Consider the following 19337-nt stretch of genomic DNA (forward strand, 5'->3'; position numbering starts at 1 on the left):
TGAGATCTCTGGGTATTCCCCCCCTCCCAGGTCGGAAGCTCCACAAACACCCTGAAAGCCCTGAAAATTGCTTTTGCTGATAAGGAAACGCAAGTCATCTACCTCCTAACAGACGGGAGACCTGACCAGGTACTTGACTTTCAAAGCGGGAACAGACACAGTGCTGGGAACGCTTGGGGCCTTTACAACACCAACCAAAAGCTGTGGGAGACTTCGTTGGCTTAGGGACCAGAACCGAGGTGAGAAAATACAGCAGTGTTCCTGTCCACCAAACTCAGGAGCGCTCCTGTGTTGTCTGCTGCAGGCGTCTGCCCCGGGCAGGGTCTGCTCTCATCCAAGACCAGTTTCTGTTGTACTACAAACCAAAAGCCAAGAGCTTCTTCCTTTCCTTTTTGCTTTGAGGACTCAGGCCAAACCTGTCAACTGCCGATGTCCTTGGTTTCACTCCTAAGTTTATAGCTCGGTTCTCATTTAAACAAAACGCGCCTCCTGGGTGGAGTGTTCTTTGTTTTATTTAGCGGGACTGGAAACTATTTGAAAGGTTTTGAGGAGTCTGTTCAGCTTCTTTTGAGCTTCGTGAATGAAAGACGAGTGCTCCGGGCATTAAATAAACACAGAGATTTTTCAGGCCGGCACAATGTAAACTAGCCACGAGAGTGCATTTGTCCAGGCTTGCGTCCTTCCTTGAAAGTGTTATATGTGCAGCTGCTAGGCAAGAACTTAGACTGTCCCGGGGGTGCTGGGTCAGACTCAGTGCTAGCGCAGTGGGACTTTACCCTGGCCTTAGGTGTCAGAGAGGGCGTGCAGACTCTCATTTGGAGTGGGTTTCCTGTCGACCTCACTGTATTTTCCACCATGGAGCGGGCAACTGTGCCTGTCTTAGGGTCCCTGGGTGGGACAGCGCTCCTCCCTGCCTCGGGAAGTTTACACTTGGGGACTGCGCAAGATGTACTTACGTTTGGCTCTGATACGATCCAGGGAGCGGGCTGTCTGCCTTGTGTCTAGGCACAGACAGGGACGGGTTCAGCTGTGTGTGTGGGGGGGTCCCGCCAGGGAGGGGACATTTGAGCTGTGTCTGCAAAGAGGAGGAGGGACGTTCTGACTGGAGGTGGTAATGGCGTCCTGTGCAGAAGAGACAGGCGTATGGAAATACACCAAGGCCGGCCGGGTGGTGGCGGAAGAGGGAAGGCGGGTGGGAGGTGGTTCAAGTCCCCAGTGCCACACACAGAGTGGGTGCCGCTGCCCAGGAGGCACATACCTGGAATCCCAGGACTTGGGAGGCTGAGGCAGGTAGATTGCAGAGTGGAGGCCAGCGTCAGCGCAGCGAGACCCTCGGCAACTTAGTGTACATGAATCGACACATGTTCAAAAAGCTGCTCATCACGCTTTAAGAAATGATAGCATCCCGGTATCTATGGAAACACTAAGAGCCTGCACATCTTCTTCCTCTCCCCATCTCGTTTCTTCTCATTTCAGCCACCTGAAACGGTGCTGGACCACGTCAGAGGTTTCCAGAAAATTCCCATTTATGCCATCTCCTTCAGTTACAACGATGAGATTGCAGACGGATTCTTGAAAGAGCTTGCTTCCTTGACGGGAGGAGAGTTCCGTTCTTACGATTCCTGTTGCAAGGACCCCATTCCACAGGAGGTCCTCCAGGTAACGGCTCCATGTGCTAAGCAACAAGCATCCTTTCCTTGAGCCGCACGTCACAGGCGGGGTCCTGGGCGTTCGCAACCGCAAGGGAAAGTAAGTGAAGCATCGACCTGGGTACCCACGAGTGCCCCGGTCTTCCTCCAGGTGTGGTCCGAGGACCGCCTGAGCCAACGTGCTCCTGAAAACGAGCACCTTGGAACACCGAATCGGGCCACAGCTCAGAGGCCCAGGAATCTTAGTACATTTTGTTTTCTCTTAAATTTTTTATTATGGAAAGTTTTAAGCATACTCAAAAGTATAAAGGTGTATGGACCCCAGTGTAACCATCACTTAGATTTAACAATTACCAATGTTTTTTCAAACCGCGGGCATCTGTGTTCTCAACAAGGGTCCCAGGGGTCCCCACATGTGGCTTCTTAACCCCTGCTGCATACAGATGTCTGTGAAAGTTTTAAAAACTTGTAGACATTAGGTAGGTGGCTCCTGATTTAGACAGTAGTCAGTGGGGTGGTCTAAGGGAACGTGAGGTCTAAGGGCTAACAGGCCGGGCGTGGCGGCGCACACTTGTAATTCCCGCGCTTGGGAGGCGGAGACAGGAGGATCACGCAGGTTCGAAGCCAGCCACTCTGGCTTAAGAGACCCTGTTTCAAAATATAAAGTAGGTCTGGGAGTGTAGCCTAGAGGTAGAAGGGCTTCCAGGAACCCTGGTACCACCAAAAAAAAAAAAAAAAAAAAAGAAGAAGAAGCAGCTAACGGGAGAAAGGCTACGGTTCTGGCGCCCGCCCTCCTGTCGCAGCCCCGAGGTAGGAACCTCTCTGTAGAGAGGAAGACCTGCCTTCTGTGTTATCTTATGCCCTGAGGAGCGGCTCGCAGACCGGATCAAGCGGGAGGGGGGCTGCTTCCCCGGCCGCACCGGAACACCTGGGCAACGTGGGTGCCAGGTGGCACGCGCAGGCGGGCCTCGCCTCTGGCTCCACTCGGTGACTCTTCAACACACAGCCTCAAGGGATTGAGCTGTTCTCACGCAGTGCAACTGCCGCCAGAACAACCCTCCAAAAGAGATACGGGAAAACAAGAATACCCACCCTTCTGCAGAGCATGGCCGACCTTGTCCATCCCCGTAAGTATCACTAGGCCTGCGACGAAGCCAGAAGATGCAGTCCTACAGTGAGCAGAAGCGGCTGGTAGCGGGGTTTACTGTGGGAGCAACCGAGCGAAGCAGTGTGGCCTTGGGGCAGGGAGGCAGGCGCTCAGACCAACGGACACCCATGGAAACAGACCACATGGCAGTGCGCCAGCCCGCTGGGTCTTGACAGTGTGCAGAGCGATACAGTGAGGGAAGATGGCCTTTTCAACACAGGCCTGGAGCAATTGATGTCCACAGGCAAAATACTGAGCCTTGCTGGGCGTGGTGGTGCACGCTTTTAATCCCCGTGCTTGGGAGGCCCAGAGAGGAGGGTCTCAGCCTCAGCAATTCAGCCAGACCCTCAATAACCTGTTTCAAAATAAAAAAATACAAAGGGTTGGGGGCGTAGCTTAGAGGTAGAATTCCCCTGGGTTCAATTTCCAGTACCAATTAAAATAAGAAAGAAGCCAGACATGGTGGCACACGCTTGTAATCCCAGCATTTGGGAGGCTGAGATAGGAGGGCTGCAGTTCACCGACAGCCTCAGCTACTCAGTGAGGCCCTCTGCAACTCAGTGAGACCCTGTTTCAAAATAAAGGATGAAAAATAGGACCGGGGGGGCTGTAGCTCAGAGGTAGAATGCCCCTGGGTTCCATCCCCAGTATCGCAAAAAAAAAAAAAAGAAAGAAAGAAAGAGGGGGGGAGGGAAGAGAGGAAAGAAGGAAGGAGAAGAGGAAGGGAAGGAAAGAAAAAATAATGGGCTTCAACTTAAACCTTATATGTCATGAAAATATTAACTCAAAATGGATCGTGACCTTAACTGTAAAGCATGGAACTGTGAAGCTTCTAGAAAGAAATGTGGGGAAAATCATCAAGGCCAGGCATGATGGTGCGCACGCTTGCAATCCCAGCACTCGGGAGGCTGAGACAGGAGGATCGCGGTTCTCGGCCAGCCTCAGCTCTTTGGTGAGGCCCTCTGCAACTCAGTGAGACCCTGTTTCAAATAAAGAATAAAATAGGGCTAGAGGTGTAGCTCGGAGGTAGAGTGCCCCTGGGTTTAATCCCTAGTACCTCAAAAAAAAAATACCACATATATACATACATACTGTCAAGGCCTCGGGCTGGGTGAAGAATACTTAGTCTTGATCCATAAAAGTGTGATCCATAAAAGGAGAAATTAATGCCTCGTCAGAAATCAGAGCTCTTGTTCTGGGACAGATCCTTTGAAGAGGATGAAAAAACAAGTTATAGTCTTGGAGAAAGTGTCCACAAATGATATCTGTAAGAATACCTGAAGAACTTTCAAAACTCCAGGGTAGAAAACAAAACACCCAGTTAGAAAATAGGCAAAACCTGTGCGCACACTTCCCTGACGGGGCGTACGGGTGGCAAGCCAGCACCGGCGTCTAGAGTCCCGTGTCGCTGCCCCGCCCGCCCTGCAGGACGGTCAGCCACGTGGCCATCAGTGCGCCTGTCACAGTGGCCAAGCCTAGAGCTGCGGCGACACCGAGTCCAAGCCCGGCGAGGGCCAGGAGAGGCTAGACAGCCAGCGTGCTGCTGGGAGTGAGGCTTGGCACGGCGTGGAGCGGCTGAGCTTGTGATGGCTGGCCAGTCCAGGCGCTGGCCAGGGTGTGCGGAGGAACGGATTCGTATTCGTTACTGGCAGGGATGTGAACTGGTCCAGCCATGTTGGAAAAAAGTTGGGGACCATCTTCAAAAGTTGGACATCACTGTCCGGATGCCCCAACTGTTCCCTTCAAGTTTACTCAGGAAAAATGGAAGCCGGCGTCCTTACAAAGACATGGGCACAAGTTCAGAGCTTTATTTTAGGCAGCCCAAACCTGGAAAAACCACAACCATCCATCAGTAGGTGAGTAGATAAAGGAACGTGGATATTTAGTGTACAGTAGAATTGTACTCAGCAATAGAGTGAGTGGACTCTTGATTCATGCCGGGCAGGTGAGTCTCGGGACAACGGTGCGGGTGAAGGAAGCCCCACGAGAGAAGCATCTCTGCTGATGTACATAAAGTCCTGTCAGCAGGCACTGACACGGGCAGGCAGAACACTGGCGCGTAGCCCTGGAAGCTGAGGGGGTGGCGGGGAGGAGGGTGGGGTAAGAGGGAGCTTTGGGGCGGCGGACGGATGTGGTCAACACCTTGCTCATCGGTGAGGTCGCACAGGGGTGGGCTGGGAACTTTTCCATTTACTGGATGTGAATTTCCTGCCCCTGAGCTGCCAAGCTGGAATACTGTAAGGATCCCATGCAATTCCGTAGATGCACCTTCTCCTGACACGGTTAGCTTTGTTAGAAATGTTTGAAGTCACCCTGGTTAGCCTCACGAGGTATCCATTCACATTTCAGCAAAATGAAGATATGATGCTTTTGGTCCAGGAACTGGAGCAGGGGCTCAGTGACCTGGAGAAGGTGCAGAGTCTTTACTCCGAGTCCTTGATCATGGACTGGTGGTACAACGGGAACAAGGAAGGCGGATACAGGTGAGTGCGCGGCTCTGTGGTCCCGTGGCCGTCCTCCTGCACGCCTCCATCCGGAGCGCGCCGTCCCGTGGCCATCCTCCCGCACGCCTCCTTCCGGAGTGCGCCGGGAGATTTCTTTTCACTGAAGAATTGTGTAATATGATGATCTAGGGTCTTCTTCTAAAACAAAGAGGACCAGTACTCAGTTATGGTCCTCTTTGGTTTTTAACTCGGACTGAGGCGGTCACTTTCTATTCTTCGCCCGGGTGGACGGGCGCTTCCAAACCTACCAACGACAGGAGAGACGCAGGTGGCGGGGAAGGGAGCTAAGTCCAGGCACGAGTCCTGCACTCTGGACTTGGCGGGTGAGGTGACCTTGGGGAGCCCCAAGCTTCTCTCCATGCCTGTCCATCCCGGATCTCCCTAAGTTGCCCGGGCTGGCCTTGAACTTGCGGTCCTCCTGCCTCGGCCCCCAGAGTAGCTGGGATGGCAAGCACGTGCCACCACACCTGGTCTAGTTTCCCTCCTTGTCATGGCGGCTGTGGGTTGGCCTTTGGAGTAAGTTGTTTCTTAGGTCTCTACCCTGAATGACGACGTTTCTGTTAGGAATGTAAGCCAAAATCAAAACAACTCCCAACATTCAGGAAGCGTCATGTCTGATTCCGATGACTTTGGACTGGGTACAGATACTTTGTGTCAGGGTCATGGATTCTCTCGCTACTCCATTTCAGAAATAAATTGTTTATTCAGCGCCTCCACCCCCAAAAAAACTACCTTCTTTGAGCAATTGACGGAAAGGTGCAGTGACAAATTTGCATTCTTTTATGTGACCATACTTCATCCCAGAACCTTCCGGGGAGGTATCATCACCCACTTTGGGGACCTGTGGTTTCTGCCTGCTGTCAGGAAGATGTCTTTTTATTTAAAAAAAAAAATGATGGCAAGATGGAAAGAAAGTTTTAAAAATATTTTAGAATTAAAATTCCTTGTTCATCAAAAATCACTATTGTCTCATTAGTAAACTGAGCATTATTATGGGTTAGGGGCAGGGGCATGGGCATAGAATCAGAAAAAAAAATAAGTGTCCTCATAGGTCATCTTATAATGAATTTTATAGCATCGCTTAAAAGTACTGGAGAAGGCACAGAGGGATCGAACCCAGGGGTATTCTGCCTCTGTGTTACACTCCCAATCTTAGTTTATTATTTTATATTTTATGTTCTGGAACCTGGTTTCACTGAGTTGCTGAGAACCTCACTAAGTCGTTGAGGCTGGCCTTCATTCCTCCTGTCTCAGCCTCCCATGTCGTGGGATCGCAGGCGTGCACTACCACTCCTGGCCATTTCTCTTTGAGGGCTAGAGGGAGCAGCTTGCGGAGTCAGGCAGAGAGCGCTTAGTGTCCACTCTCAGTGTGACTTTATCCTGCTGGGCCTTGGCTTCCTCATCCTCAGCATAGGCGTCATGGGCGGATTAAAGGCTGTACCCAGCGCCGGGGAGACCCCGGCTTCATCAGAGCCCGAGGAAGACGCGGCGCCTCATCCACAGCTCCTGCCGTTCCCTCCTACCTTCAGCACACTAGGAAAAGTCAATTCTGCACTCCACTGTGGCCAACAGCAAGCTGACTTTTTCTAGCCTTCCAACAGATGAAAATCCTTAGCAGCCCCCAGTCCTTTTGCGAACATCTATCGAGGACAGATCATTCCCAGGGGGCTGGGTGCACATGATGGAAGCGTGATTCTCGCTGCCCTGGAACCCGCAGCGTAGATGCAGGCATGCGTGGGGTGGTGACCGTGGGCTGAGGGGGAGCAGTGGAGGGGAGAGACCTTACTTTACAGTGCCGGGGCAGCAGATTGTTCTGGAAAGTGCCCTTTCTGTGGCTGCAATGTTCAGAGCTTCAGAGAAAGAGCTGGCTCAGAGAAGATTGGACATTTCTGGGTCTTCTTGGCCCTAGATCATCTCTGGAATAGTTGACCGTCATGTCTTGCTGGTGTGAGAGGTCCCAGGAAATGCCCCTCCTGTGGTTTCGTAAGGGCTTGCTGGTAGACATTTGGCTGGACATGTGGGCTTCATGGGTTCGCACTAGCTCTCCCCCGTTAGCCCCTCACGTCAGCCCTTGATGCGGGTGCACAGGTGGGGTCCCTGTGGTGTATGTAGCTGAGTAGAGTGGACGTCCCCAGAGGACTCAGCAGCTGAGGGGAGGTCATGCATCTGAGATAGAGCAGACCTGTGATGAGCGACATCTTCTGACTTGGGGACTGGATCCCTGGCTGCTCTCCTGCCTGAGACAGGGATAAACGACCGTTCTTATATTAACCCAGATAGGGGTTAATATAAGAGAATCTTATATTATCTTATATCACGTATTAGAGAAAACATATGACCCTTCACTTTCCGTGACTGACTAATCTCACTTAACATAATGTCCTCCAGGTCCATCCATTTTCCTACAAATGATATAATTCTGTTCTTCTTTATTTGCTGAGTATAATTTCCTTGTGTGTATATCCCATAATTTCCCTCAACACAAGGAGATAGACTAAAACAAGCCCCACAGAGTATTTCTTTTAAAGCCCTAAGCCTGTATGTGTTTGTTGGCTTGTCTTGGCAATACTTAACATGAATGCATTAGTTTAAGTCTTCCTTCTTAATGGAAATTCTCTTTTTTCTTTTTATTTGTCTACTTTTTTTCTAAATCGAAACAGGCATCAAAAGGAAATCTGTTCTATAGTTTCACCTCCAGAAAAATATGCAAAACCTTCGTCTGATGTCGAATCAACGCAAACACCCCAGAATGTGGTGAAAGTACCATGGGACCTTTCAACTCTGAAGGTTCAGAAGAGGAAAGCCCTCCACGCAGGTATCCTTGAATAGCATGGCTTGACCCCCTCTTGGTTTTTTCTTTCTTTTATATTTTATTGGTACATTATAGTCTCACATCATAAAGCAATTCATAGTGATGTTGACCTACATGCATATAACACTCTCCGGCTCCTTCCCCATATAGGCTACTGAGAATAACATTAGTATTCTCACATATGTATACAATGTCAATGGAAGTGGCTCCTTCACTGATTTCCCCCCTCTCACCACCACTTCCCCTAGACCAGTGCCCTGGCTCCACTGGAGTTTCTCCTCCATTACCTGGAATCTCTCTAGTATCCCAATTACTCCCTATTTTCTACATATTAGAGAAAACATATGACCCTTCATTTTCCGTGACTGACTAATCTCACTTAACATAATGTCCTCCAGGTCCATCCATTTTCCATTATATAATTCTGTTCTTCTTTATTTGCTGAGTATAATTTCCTTGTGTGCATATCCCATAATTTCCCTCAATACAAGGAGATAGACTAAAACAAGCCCCACAGAGTATTTCTTTTAAAGCCCTAAGCCTGTATGTGTTTGTTTGCTTGTCTGTCATCTTTTTGAAGTGCTGTGGGTCAAATCCAGGTCCTTGTGCATGCTGAACACATAATCTACCTCTGAGCTACTCTCAGTCCTTCTGCCCCTTGTGGATTTTTTATTTATTTTATTTATTTATTTTATTTATTTATTTATTTATTTATTTGGTGGTACTGGGGTTCCTGGAAGCCCTTCTACCTCCGGGCTACACTCCCAGACCTATTTTTACATTTTTATTTGGAAACAGGGTCTCCTAAGCCAGCGTGTGCGGCTGGCTTCGAACCTGCGTGATCCTCCTGTCTCTGCCTCCCAAGCGCGGGGATGACAAGCGTGCGCAACCACGCCCGGCACTGGATTTTTTATTTTTATTTATGTATTTTGCATTACTAGGGAATGAACCCAGGGGCACTGTACCACTGAGCTACATCTGCAGCCCTTTTTATCTTTCTTTCTTTCTTTCTTTCCTTCTTTCTTTATTTTATTTATTTATTTATTTATTTATTTATTTTTTTGGTGGTACTGGAGGTGGAACCCAGAGGCTTTCTACCTCTGGGCTATACTCCCAGACCTATTTTATGTTTTATTTAGAAACAGGGTCTCACTAAGTTGCTGAGAGCCTCACTAAGTAGCTGAGGCTGGCTTTGAACCTGTGCGATCCTCCTGTCTCGGCCTCCCAAGCGCTGGGATTACGAGCGTGCGCCACCACGCCCGGCTTTATTTTTCATTTTAAGGCAGATGTCACTCAGTTGCCCAGGCTGGCTTCAAATTTAAGATCCTCCTACTCATTCAGATGCATACCACCACTCCCAACTTCTTATGGGGTTTTAATTGAAATTTTTATTAAAATAATTACGTAGTTATATGATTCCATAAACCTACCCTTGGCTCTTCTTCCCCAAAGATAAGGTCTTGCAAAATAACATTACAATATTGAAACCTATCCAGGTTGTCCCAGTTTCACTTGTACTCATCTCTCTTTCTGTGTCTGACAGTCTATATTTAGTCTACACAGTTTTATCAGATGTAGGCGCACGTCTCACCACTACATTCAATGTACGGAAGAATCCCATCACCATAAGGTCCTTCATGTTGCCCATTTATAACCACGTTAAAACTTAGATCAGTTTGGGGAGAGCTGGTAACTATAATGCCAAGTGGTCCAACCATGAACATGGTATACCTTTTTACTTATTTAGGTCCTTTTGGTGTTTTGTAATAGCATTTTTCATGTCGATTCTGTAAAAAATACAGTTGATTTCTCTAACAATCTTGCTGAACTTACCTTACGTATTAATTCCCAAGTTTCCAATTCTACAAACACGATAATAATTAAATAATTATTTCAAAGCTACCATAAGTAGTATATCTGTTGCTCAGTAAAAGTTTTTATATTGTTCATCATCTGGACAATGAGTCAAAATGAGTTAATAATTTTAGGAGTTCTATTTTTGGTTGATTACTTACCATTTTATATATAGACAACATGCTATCTGCAAATAGGGACAGTTTTATTTCCTCCTCTCCAATCTTTCTAGCTTTATTTCTTCATGGCTCTTTGCAGTGGCTAGAACGTCCAGTACTATGCTGAACAAGGACGATGTGAGTGGCCATCCTTGCCTTTTCTCTACTCTTAGGGGAAAAGAATCCAGTCTTTCCCCATTAAGTATGATCTTAGCTCTATGTTTTTCCACATGTTCTTTATCAAGTTGAAGTTTTTCACACTCCCAGCTTTTTGAGTTTTTATCATGATCGGAGGCTTGATTTTATCAAATGCTTTCTCTATATTGATATGTGGTTTTCTTCTTCTTTGATCTATTGACATGGCAGATTCCATTGATTAATTTTCAAATGTTGAAGCAGCGTTGTATACCTTAAATAGCATGCTTGGTATCTGTATATTTTTTAGTATATTGCTAGAAGGTATTTGCTAATATTTTTAAGGATTTCTGTATCAATGTTCAGTAAAGGTATTTGTCTGTGCTCATCTTTCTTTTTTTTAATATTATCTTTGTCCAGTTTTGGTATTAAGCTAATACAGTCTTCGTCAAATGATCTGAGAAATCATCCCTTCTCTTCTATTCCTGGAAGAATTTGGTGCAATTCTTTGAATGTTTGCTGAAACTATCATGGAACCATTTGGACCCAGATATTTCTTTTCTGGGAAATTTTTCATTATGAGTTCAATCTCTACAGTGGATTTAAGATTGTCCTTATCATGTTTCACTTGCCTGTGGCCTTGGCCTGCTGTAGGCCGTGGTTCTGACAGCAGTTTAATTGTCACGGCCTTCTTGGTATTATTTCCATGTTTGCTTTTCTGGTATCCCTGTGTCTCCTGCTGGTTCCTGCTGGTATGTTTAAGGAAGCAGTGGAGGTCTCAGACCAGAATTCAGGGTATCTCTCAGGGTAAAAGTTGTGGCTTCTCCCACTGCCATCTCTTGGGGGCTCCAGGTCTCCAGGCAGAAGAAGAGGGTCTTGAACTCACAGGCTTCCTGGAATGGGCCACTTGCTGCAACTCAGTCCCCCTTGCAGTCTGTCGACTGGCTCCGAATGTCTCTGTACACACAGTGTCTTAAGCCCTGGGACAGACAGGCTTCCTGGAGCAGGCCACTTGTGTGGTTGTTGCGGTTGTGTGGCTCTATCCTCCCTCCCTGCCTGCCCACCCCAGTAAACCTGAGTTTTGTTAGAGACTTTGCTAGCTCTCCTAAGCATTTTGTTTTGTTTTGCTGGTCCTGGAGATTGAATCCAAGGGAGGTCCACCTCCCGGCTGCACCCAGTCCTGTTACTTACTCATTCATTCATTTTGAAACAGGGTCTTGCTAAGTTGCCCAGACTGGCCTGGAGCCCCCTGCCTTGCTTCCCAAGTGCGGGGTTGCAGGCCCCCCACTTGCTGGTCCCTCCCAAGAAAATTTATCTTTTTTAACTCTTGGCTACAGAGGTAGCCAAGACAGTGTCACCTGTTGATGCCCACCTAGCACGTCCGTTCTCCTCACAGGGAGACACCGGTGGTGCTGTTCTGCACAAAAACAGTCTGTTTTCATTTCCAATCATTTTCCTATAGGAGAAGGTGAGTCCCCTCTGGTTGAAAACGTAGACACATCCCCCCAAATGCTTCCATATGGCCTGAGTCTCTCTAACCATAACAAACACAGGAGAGATCTGCCAGCAGGGTCATTCGTGTTGTCATATATGAAAAGTCATCAAGATGTCTCGTCACCGACTCATCGTCCCTTACAGCACACAGATGGCACGTCAACATCTGAGAAATGTGTACGTGCTAGTTCAGTGGAGGGCAAAAACAATGCAAATGGGATCCGGGACTGCAGCTGCGGTCAGATAATTGCCCATCCTGCTTGCCACGATGTCCTGCCCTAGCCTGCAGCCTCTGAAATGACCGTGCTAGGTGATCTACAGACAGGGGATCGTGGGGTCCAGTGTGATCGTGGAGAAGCCCTTGAGTGCAGTGTTCTATCGAGCTGATGGCAAAAGAGAGAGTCAGGGAGAACTGAACCCTGAGAAGAAGTCAATGGACCATTGCTGGCTTGAAAAAATGACGCAGCTGCACCATTCCTGATCCCGAAGTCAGACTATTATAGTGCTATAATACCCATGTTTACAGGAGCGCTGTTCACAATAGCCGAATTGTGGAGTAGCCTAGGTATCCGTCAACAAAGACTGGATCAGAAAACTGTGATATATACACACAGTGAATTTTACTCAGCCATAATGAAGAACAAAGTTTTGTCATTTGCTGGAAAATGGATGGAGCTGGTGGAGCCTGGGGCAGCGTGCGGCCTCCCTTCCACGTGCAGGGCAGTGCGCCAGGGCCCAGCCTAGGGCTGGAGAGCGAGTGGGCCCTGGCCGTGTCCACAACCCGAGTGAGCACACAGCGGCACGGCTTGCATTCAGAGAAACGGAGCTCACTAGGACTGTGGCATTCCGTGGGGCAGGACCCTGCTCTGCGGGTTGGGAAACTAAACCGCCTTCTCCTTTTAAAGCTGGGAAGGCGTGGCTGTAGCTAATAAGTGTCCCCTCCCACCCCGATTCCTCCGCCATCTCTCCCTGTGCTGCCAACAGAGTCGACCAAGACCAGCCTGCTCCGGAGCCAGATGTGTGCCCTCAGGAGCGCAGCGTGCAGTGAGAGGAAGGACAGCCTGTCCCTGTCCAGCGGCTGGAGCGCGGCCCTGGACGACAAAGGTGAATCTAACGGGGACCACGCAGGAGGCCCGGCCGGCCGCCAAGTGCCGGTGCTCCCGTTCCTGAGGGAGTGGGGAGCCGTGCTTGAGGGAAGCCAGTCTATATTCAGTACTGGGGATGGAACCCAGGGGCATTCTACCTCCAAGCTACACCCCCACTCTTTTAATTAATTAATTAATTTGGTGGCACTGGGGTTCCTGGAAACCCTTCTACCTCCGGGCTACACTCCCAGACCTATTCTATATTTTTATTTGGAAACAGGGTCTCTTAAGCCAGCGAGGCCGGCTTCGAACCTGCGCGATCCTCCTGTCTCTGCCTCCCAAGTATGGGGATTACAAGCGTGTGCCACCACGCCCAGCATTAATTTAAGAACAGGGTCTCACTAAGTTGCTGAGGCTGGCCTCGAACCCCCAGTCCTCCTGTCTCGCCCTCCCAAGTCCTGGGTGGCAATTGTGTGTCACCAAGCCCGGCCTCAAACTCACAGCTGAGGAAGACACACGACTGTCATTACCTCTCCCACAGAACTGAGCCTCGTGCTGGCAGACGAGCGTCTGGAGCCTAAGTCGCCGGACAGACAGACTCGCGGAGGAAGCTACCCGGACGGTCTGGAGTGAGCGCTTTAACGTTCCGAGGACAACCTCGTGGTGCGGGCGTGGTGGTTGCCCGTCAGGTGGTGAGTTTTCAAACCTCCCTGTCTTGTGTTTTTAGCTCCCCAGAGATGTCTTCAGAAGACTGGCTTCAGCTTCACGGCCTGGAGGCCAGGAAGCTCACGCTGCTGGATGCCCTGTCTGCGACCGCCGTGCCCCACACCCCCACCTTCGTCCCCATCCTGAACAAGCACGTGGTCTCCAAGGTCTTTGACGAGGTAACCTCATGGTCTGCATGTGCCTGCTTATAGTCTTAATTTTCTGCTCAAATAATGAGCAACGCACTTCTATTTCTTTGTAGTTGTGATAGCAACGTATTTCAGCCACCGAAAGAACTTATTTGACTGGACATGGTGGCGTGCACCTGTATCCCCAGCACTTGGGAGGCTGACAGGAGGACCGCAGGTTCAAGGACAATTAGAAATTTAGTGAGGCTCTGCAACCTAGCAAGACCCTGTTTCAAAACAAAACAAAATAAATTGGCTAGGCGTGGTGGCGCACGCTTGTCATCCCAGCATTTGGGAGGCTGAGACCAGAGGATCGCGGTTCGCAGCCAACCTCAGCTATTTAGTGAGGCCCTCTGCAACTCAGTGAGGCCCTGTTTCAAAATAGAGAATACAAATAGGGCTGGGTGTAGCTCGGAGGTGGAATGCCCCTGGCTTCCATCCCCAGTACTGCAAAAAGAAAAATTGGATAAGAATATGGAGGAGCCGGAAACTAAGAGTCCTACTCTCTCTGCTTTTTACATCCTAGAAATTTTCCATATTAAAAAAATCAAAAGCAGGAAACTTTTTAAAAAAGAAAAGACCTTATCTTGAAATGTATGTATTTGGAAGAAGTGAATGAGCGAGTGTAATGTTGTTCTACTAGTTGCATTTTAAAAATATCAGCATTAGGCCGGGCGTGGTGGCGCACGCTTGTAATCCCCGCGCTTGGGAGGCAGAGACAGGAGGATCGCGCAGGTTCGAAGCCAGCCGCGTGCGCTGGCTTAGGAGACCCTGTTTCCAAATAAAAATGTAAAAATAGGTCTGGGAGTGTAGCCCGGAGGTAGAAGGGCTTCCAGGAACCCCAGTACCACCAAAAAAAAAAAAAAAAAGAAAGAAAGAAAAGTAAGTTTCTCAAAAGAACCAAATAGCCGGGCGTGGTGGGCACACTTGTCATCCCTGCGCTTGGGAGGCGGAGACAGGAGGATCGCGCAGGTTCGAAGCCAGCCGCTTGCTTAAGAGACCCTGTTTCCAAATTAAAAAAAATAAAAAGAACCAAATATGGCAGCGCATAAAATCAAAAGGAGAAGCCATAGAGGTTAGATTTATATACTGAATATATAAGGGGTTATTTTGCATAAAAACATAAAATGAAGGCAAATCTCAGAAACTTTAACATAGACAGCAAAGGGCCATAAGAATCTTAAATATATTATGTGATTATCAGTGTAAATTCGTGTCTGTGTATAAATCAGCACTCGGTTTCCATACACACAGGAGCACACATTCAGACTGGAAAGAAATGAGATCATGATTAACACTTCAGTGAAAATCTGGGGGAAAAGCCCAAGATAATATACAAATACTTAGCTTTCTTGGTAACCAAATATATAACTTAGAAAAATATAAGTTAAAAATTAATTTGACACTTCCTTCCCTGCAAAATTGGTAAGGTGTAAATGCTAATAAGCAGAAATGTCAAAGATGGAAAGAAATGGGGAGCTTTATGTCTGCGGGGCAAACTTGGTACCCTTCATGCAGAGGCTGTGAGCGCACAGCTCTTACCCATAAGTCCACACGTGATGAGGAGTCAAAGCAGGTGCTGTAGCCTGAGACACTGATAATCATCTGCAGAGAATACCTATTGCTGTGAATATCTAACAAGGAGGAACTTAAAGTCAGCCTAAACCCCTAGAAAGTAATCTCTACTCTGGAATGTCAAGTAATGACAAGGGGGAAGTTCTCAACATTGTCCTGATTGAAAATATCAGACTACAGAACTCGAAATATCTACTGGGCTGGCAGCGGCCTATAAATATGTCTGGCAGAGAGATGCATCCCCTTCCTAACGCCTTTCTTTTTCCTTTTTGCCAAATGTAGATAGTTTAGTTAGGTAGTGAGGTTGTTGGTGATGCTTGTTTTTTTTACTTATATACTTTTTAGTTTTTATTGTAGTTTCATGTATTATAGACTGAGAAAAAGTCAAGAACAGCAGGACTAGTAAGCAAGTGATTAGTTGGCAGACGCAGAGGGGACGATTCTCAGTTAATGGACTGTCTCCACTCCAGCTGCTCGGGACGGTCTCGGGAAGAGTCATGTTAGCCCCGCAGGCGTCTTCAGAGGAAGATCCAGACGCCTCTCACACGAAGGGAACACACGGTAGTTTAATGTGTTTTCTTACAACCTTTTTCTATGCACACACATCTACAAGTGGATACGTGTTGTGTTTGCACATACGCATATAATTAGTCAATGTAATAAGGCGGTGTGATATGGATTTGCTATTTTCTTTCTTCCTTCCTGCCTTTCTCTCTCCTTTTTCTTTTTGTGGTATTGGGATTGAACTGAGGCGCTCTACCAGTCCTACTTTATCCTTTTATTTGGGAACAGGGCCTCACTCCGTTGCTGAGGCTGACTGCGGAGAGTGTGCATCACCGGGCCCGGCCTGGATTTGCTATTTTCTTTTGAATATACTTTACCCGGTGCATTGTAAACACACGTCGTAATGAAGTCCGGCGCGGCAGGGACTCACGTGCACACAGTGCTTGGCGACCCCCTCTTCTCTCGCCTGTTGTGTCTTTTATGGGTCTGGGAGGCTTCGCCCAGCCTGTGCTGGGCGCCTCTGCGGGGCTGCACGTGCTCATCACTGGCCTGCGGACGGGGCGACTGCCCGCACACCCGCCCTGTATTAACAGGAAGAGGAGGAATCACGGGACCGTGGAAGCGCACTGCAGTGAATTCCAGTTTTATCATTGAAGCACGTCGTGTATCTTAAGGTTCTAAAAACCATTTTCTGCCGGGCGTGGTGGCTCACACTTGTCATCCCCGCGCTTGGGAGGCGGAGACAGGAGGACCGCGCAGGTTTGAAGCCAGCCTCACTGGCGTAAGAGACACTGTTTCCAAATAAAAAATATAAAATAGGTCTGGGAGTGTAGCCCGAAGGTAGAAGGGTTTCCAGGAACCCCAGTACCACCAAAAAAATAATAATAAGAATAAAAATAAATAAAAACCATTTTCTTTTTCATTGGTGAAGCGTAATTCTATCTGCTTTGTGATGTGATGTTTTGGCACAGCACGAGTACATCGAGCTAGGTAACAGACCTTCTGGCCGCGTTTCCTATGATCTTGCTAGCGAGTCCGTGTCGTCCCCCTTAGCTGCAAATCTGAACATACAGAAGCAGTTGGGTGATGGTCAGCAGAGGCCGGGGCGGGGTGGGGGATCATTGGTCAAGGGTGCGTGGTCCAGACAAAGGGGAGGAATGGGTTTTGAGCTCCGTTGCACAGGAGGGGGGTGCCTTGTAAAGCACGTGTCCCAGGTTCCAAAATCACCAAGAGTAAATTCCAAGTGTCTTCCATTTGTGTCCTGCATTCCCTAAGGTCTCCCGCTCATCGGAGGCACGGCTTTCTGAGATTTGGACCTAACCGTTTGTGAAAGAGTAGACACGGCCGGTAGAAGGGCGCCGACGGGCAGCCCAGGCCGGCCCGCTGGGCCGAGGTGTTCATGGACTGCCCTCCCCGTTCCACGGGTGGCCGCATCTGTCTGGGTTGAATTGTCGAACCGTATTTGCCTTGGTCCCCTGCTCCTGGTCTCGTCTGGGCTCTTTCTTCCTCGTGTTCAGCCTCCTGGACCAGTATCGGCTCGGTCACCTTGGAAATAGAGGACTGAGCAGGGAGGTTGCCCTAGCAACTCCTCATTACAAGATGCAAAGTGGGCCAGATAATTTTATCTTCGCTCTTCCAAGAAGATTAATTCGTCGTCATGGTATATCCAGACCAAAGCCGCTTCAGCCATCCGATGAGCCCAGAATTCAAAGCTAATTGCTTTTGAAAACAAGATTGAAATAATTTGGGGAGTTGAGTCTGCAGGGCTGGGGAGTCTGACTCATCACCCGCCGCCATCACCGTCGGGTCTCTCCAGCACCCTATAAGTTGTACTCCAGGTGGTACTCATAGGTCTGTGGATTTGTGTTGCGGCCCTGACGCTTGCTCCTGGAGGACCAGGCAAAGTCCCTGGCGTCATGGGATAAACCGCGTCCTGTGCCAGGGTCTGAGTACAGCATTTAATAGCATGCGGCCATCTCATCTGAGCCTCGGAGCAACCTGTGAGCCGTCCCTTCAATTATTACTTGGCCCACAAGGAACGTCAGGTCCAAGAGGTTTGCCCTGCTGTCAAAGTTGCTTTCATAGCCTTCTATGCTGTTTGAAAAGCTTTTTAGTTAAAATTGACAGTGTCTACAAAAGATATATTAGAAAATCTCTACGTAAAAAAGGCTCACGGGAGCCCTGACCCGCCGAGGGCTCCGCCTGGCCGGACCCTTCACTACGTGTCTACCCTCCGTTCCTTGTTTATTGCTTTTACCACAACAAAGTCAAACCGACAAACCCGACTCGCTGTTCTGCACCTGCACTTCGCCCCACTGTCCACAAGAACATGGCTGAGCCCCAGCGCGACTCACCTGCTCTCCAGGAGGCTGACTGCAAGTGTGCTGCACGGGCAGCGCAGGAGCCCGCCTCGGGGCTCGCGCGTGACCGGGACGCGCCACCCTGCCGGCTCCGTGGGGCCGCCACCTGTCCTACGCCCGCGGGCGCTCCGGTCTGCAGACCGGACACGTAGGCCCAGCGCTCAGCGGTTCGTACAGCCCTTGTCTACAGAGCTGTGGCATCTGCACTCCGAGGCCGATGTGTGTGGGGTTGGCTTAGATTTTGCATTTCTGCTACACGCATCCATTCAGAACCTCTCTTGGCCCACCTGGTAGTAAGCTCTAGGCTATTTATTGAAGAACAGAGCCGGGCGTGGTGGCACACACTTGAATCCATTACGGAAGCCAAGACAGGAGGATCGCGGTTCGAGACCAGCCTCAGCTACTTAGTGAGGCCCTCTGCGACTTAGTGAGACCCTGTTTCCAAATAAAGTATGAAATAGGTCTGGGAGTATAGCTCGGCGGTAGAAAGCCTATGAGTTCCACCTCCAGTACCACCAAGAAATAAAAATTTAAAAAATAAAAAATAAATAAAAAGTAGAGCTGGGGGTACAGCTCACAGGTAGAATGCCCCTGGGTTCAATCCTAGTACTGCCAAAAAAAAAAAAAAAAAAAAAAGTTGGGTAAGGCGTCTAGGTGGACTTCAGGGACGGGAGAAGGGTCTGCTTGCAGCCTCCCTCGCTGTCAGACCCCACGGAGGGCGCCTTGTGTCCGCATACGGGACCAGCAGGCTGCGCTGTGGGTGTGTCTGCTGTCAGCCCTGGGCTTCCTCAGAGCCCCGCTTCCCTCCCGCACCCCCAGCTCTGAGAGGGGCCCCGGTGACGGCTCAGCAACACCACATTCGACATCATAAAGGGAGCCGCCTCTGAGCTGGGTGACCACCATGCTGTAAAACGGAGGCCACGGCTGGAGGCGCAGGCACCCTCTGCCATTCCCTGCGTCTGCACAGGAGAGGAGGGACAGCAGACGTACAGGCCGCCTGGACCTCCACGCCGACGCCCCAGATGGCCACCAAAGGCATGAAGTCTAAGTCTACGAAAGAGGGGAGTAAGACGCGGAGGGCCTTCGACGTGCCGAGGAGTAAAGCGGCGGCGGGGGAGACGGAGGGGACGGCTAACAGTGGTCCTTGGCTCGCAGTGGAGCCCTCGA

At 49.2% G+C, this 19337-nt stretch overlaps 1 protein-coding gene across 1 annotated transcript in view; it reads left to right on the forward strand.

The window, feature by feature from the left end:
* Positions 1 to 19337, forward strand: part of VWA3B (von Willebrand factor A domain containing 3B) — a gene marked incomplete at both ends in the record, with an annotated part of 112703 nt that overhangs the window by 48339 nt on the left and 45027 nt on the right. Inside the window, 7 exons of the mRNA XM_080711458.1 lie at positions 31 to 129; positions 1477 to 1656; positions 5146 to 5279; positions 7961 to 8115; positions 12738 to 12857; positions 13380 to 13467; positions 13566 to 13722. Coding sequence (XP_080567584.1) covers positions 31 to 129; positions 1477 to 1656; positions 5146 to 5279; positions 7961 to 8115; positions 12738 to 12857; positions 13380 to 13467; positions 13566 to 13722 — 933 coding nt within the window. The remainder of the gene's footprint in view (positions 1 to 30; positions 130 to 1476; positions 1657 to 5145; positions 5280 to 7960; positions 8116 to 12737; positions 12858 to 13379; positions 13468 to 13565; positions 13723 to 19337) is intronic.

Source organism: Muscardinus avellanarius (genome assembly GCF_963383645.1).
Source record: "Muscardinus avellanarius genome assembly, chromosome: 15".
Classification (NCBI taxonomy): Eukaryota; Metazoa; Chordata; class Mammalia; order Rodentia; family Gliridae; genus Muscardinus; species Muscardinus avellanarius.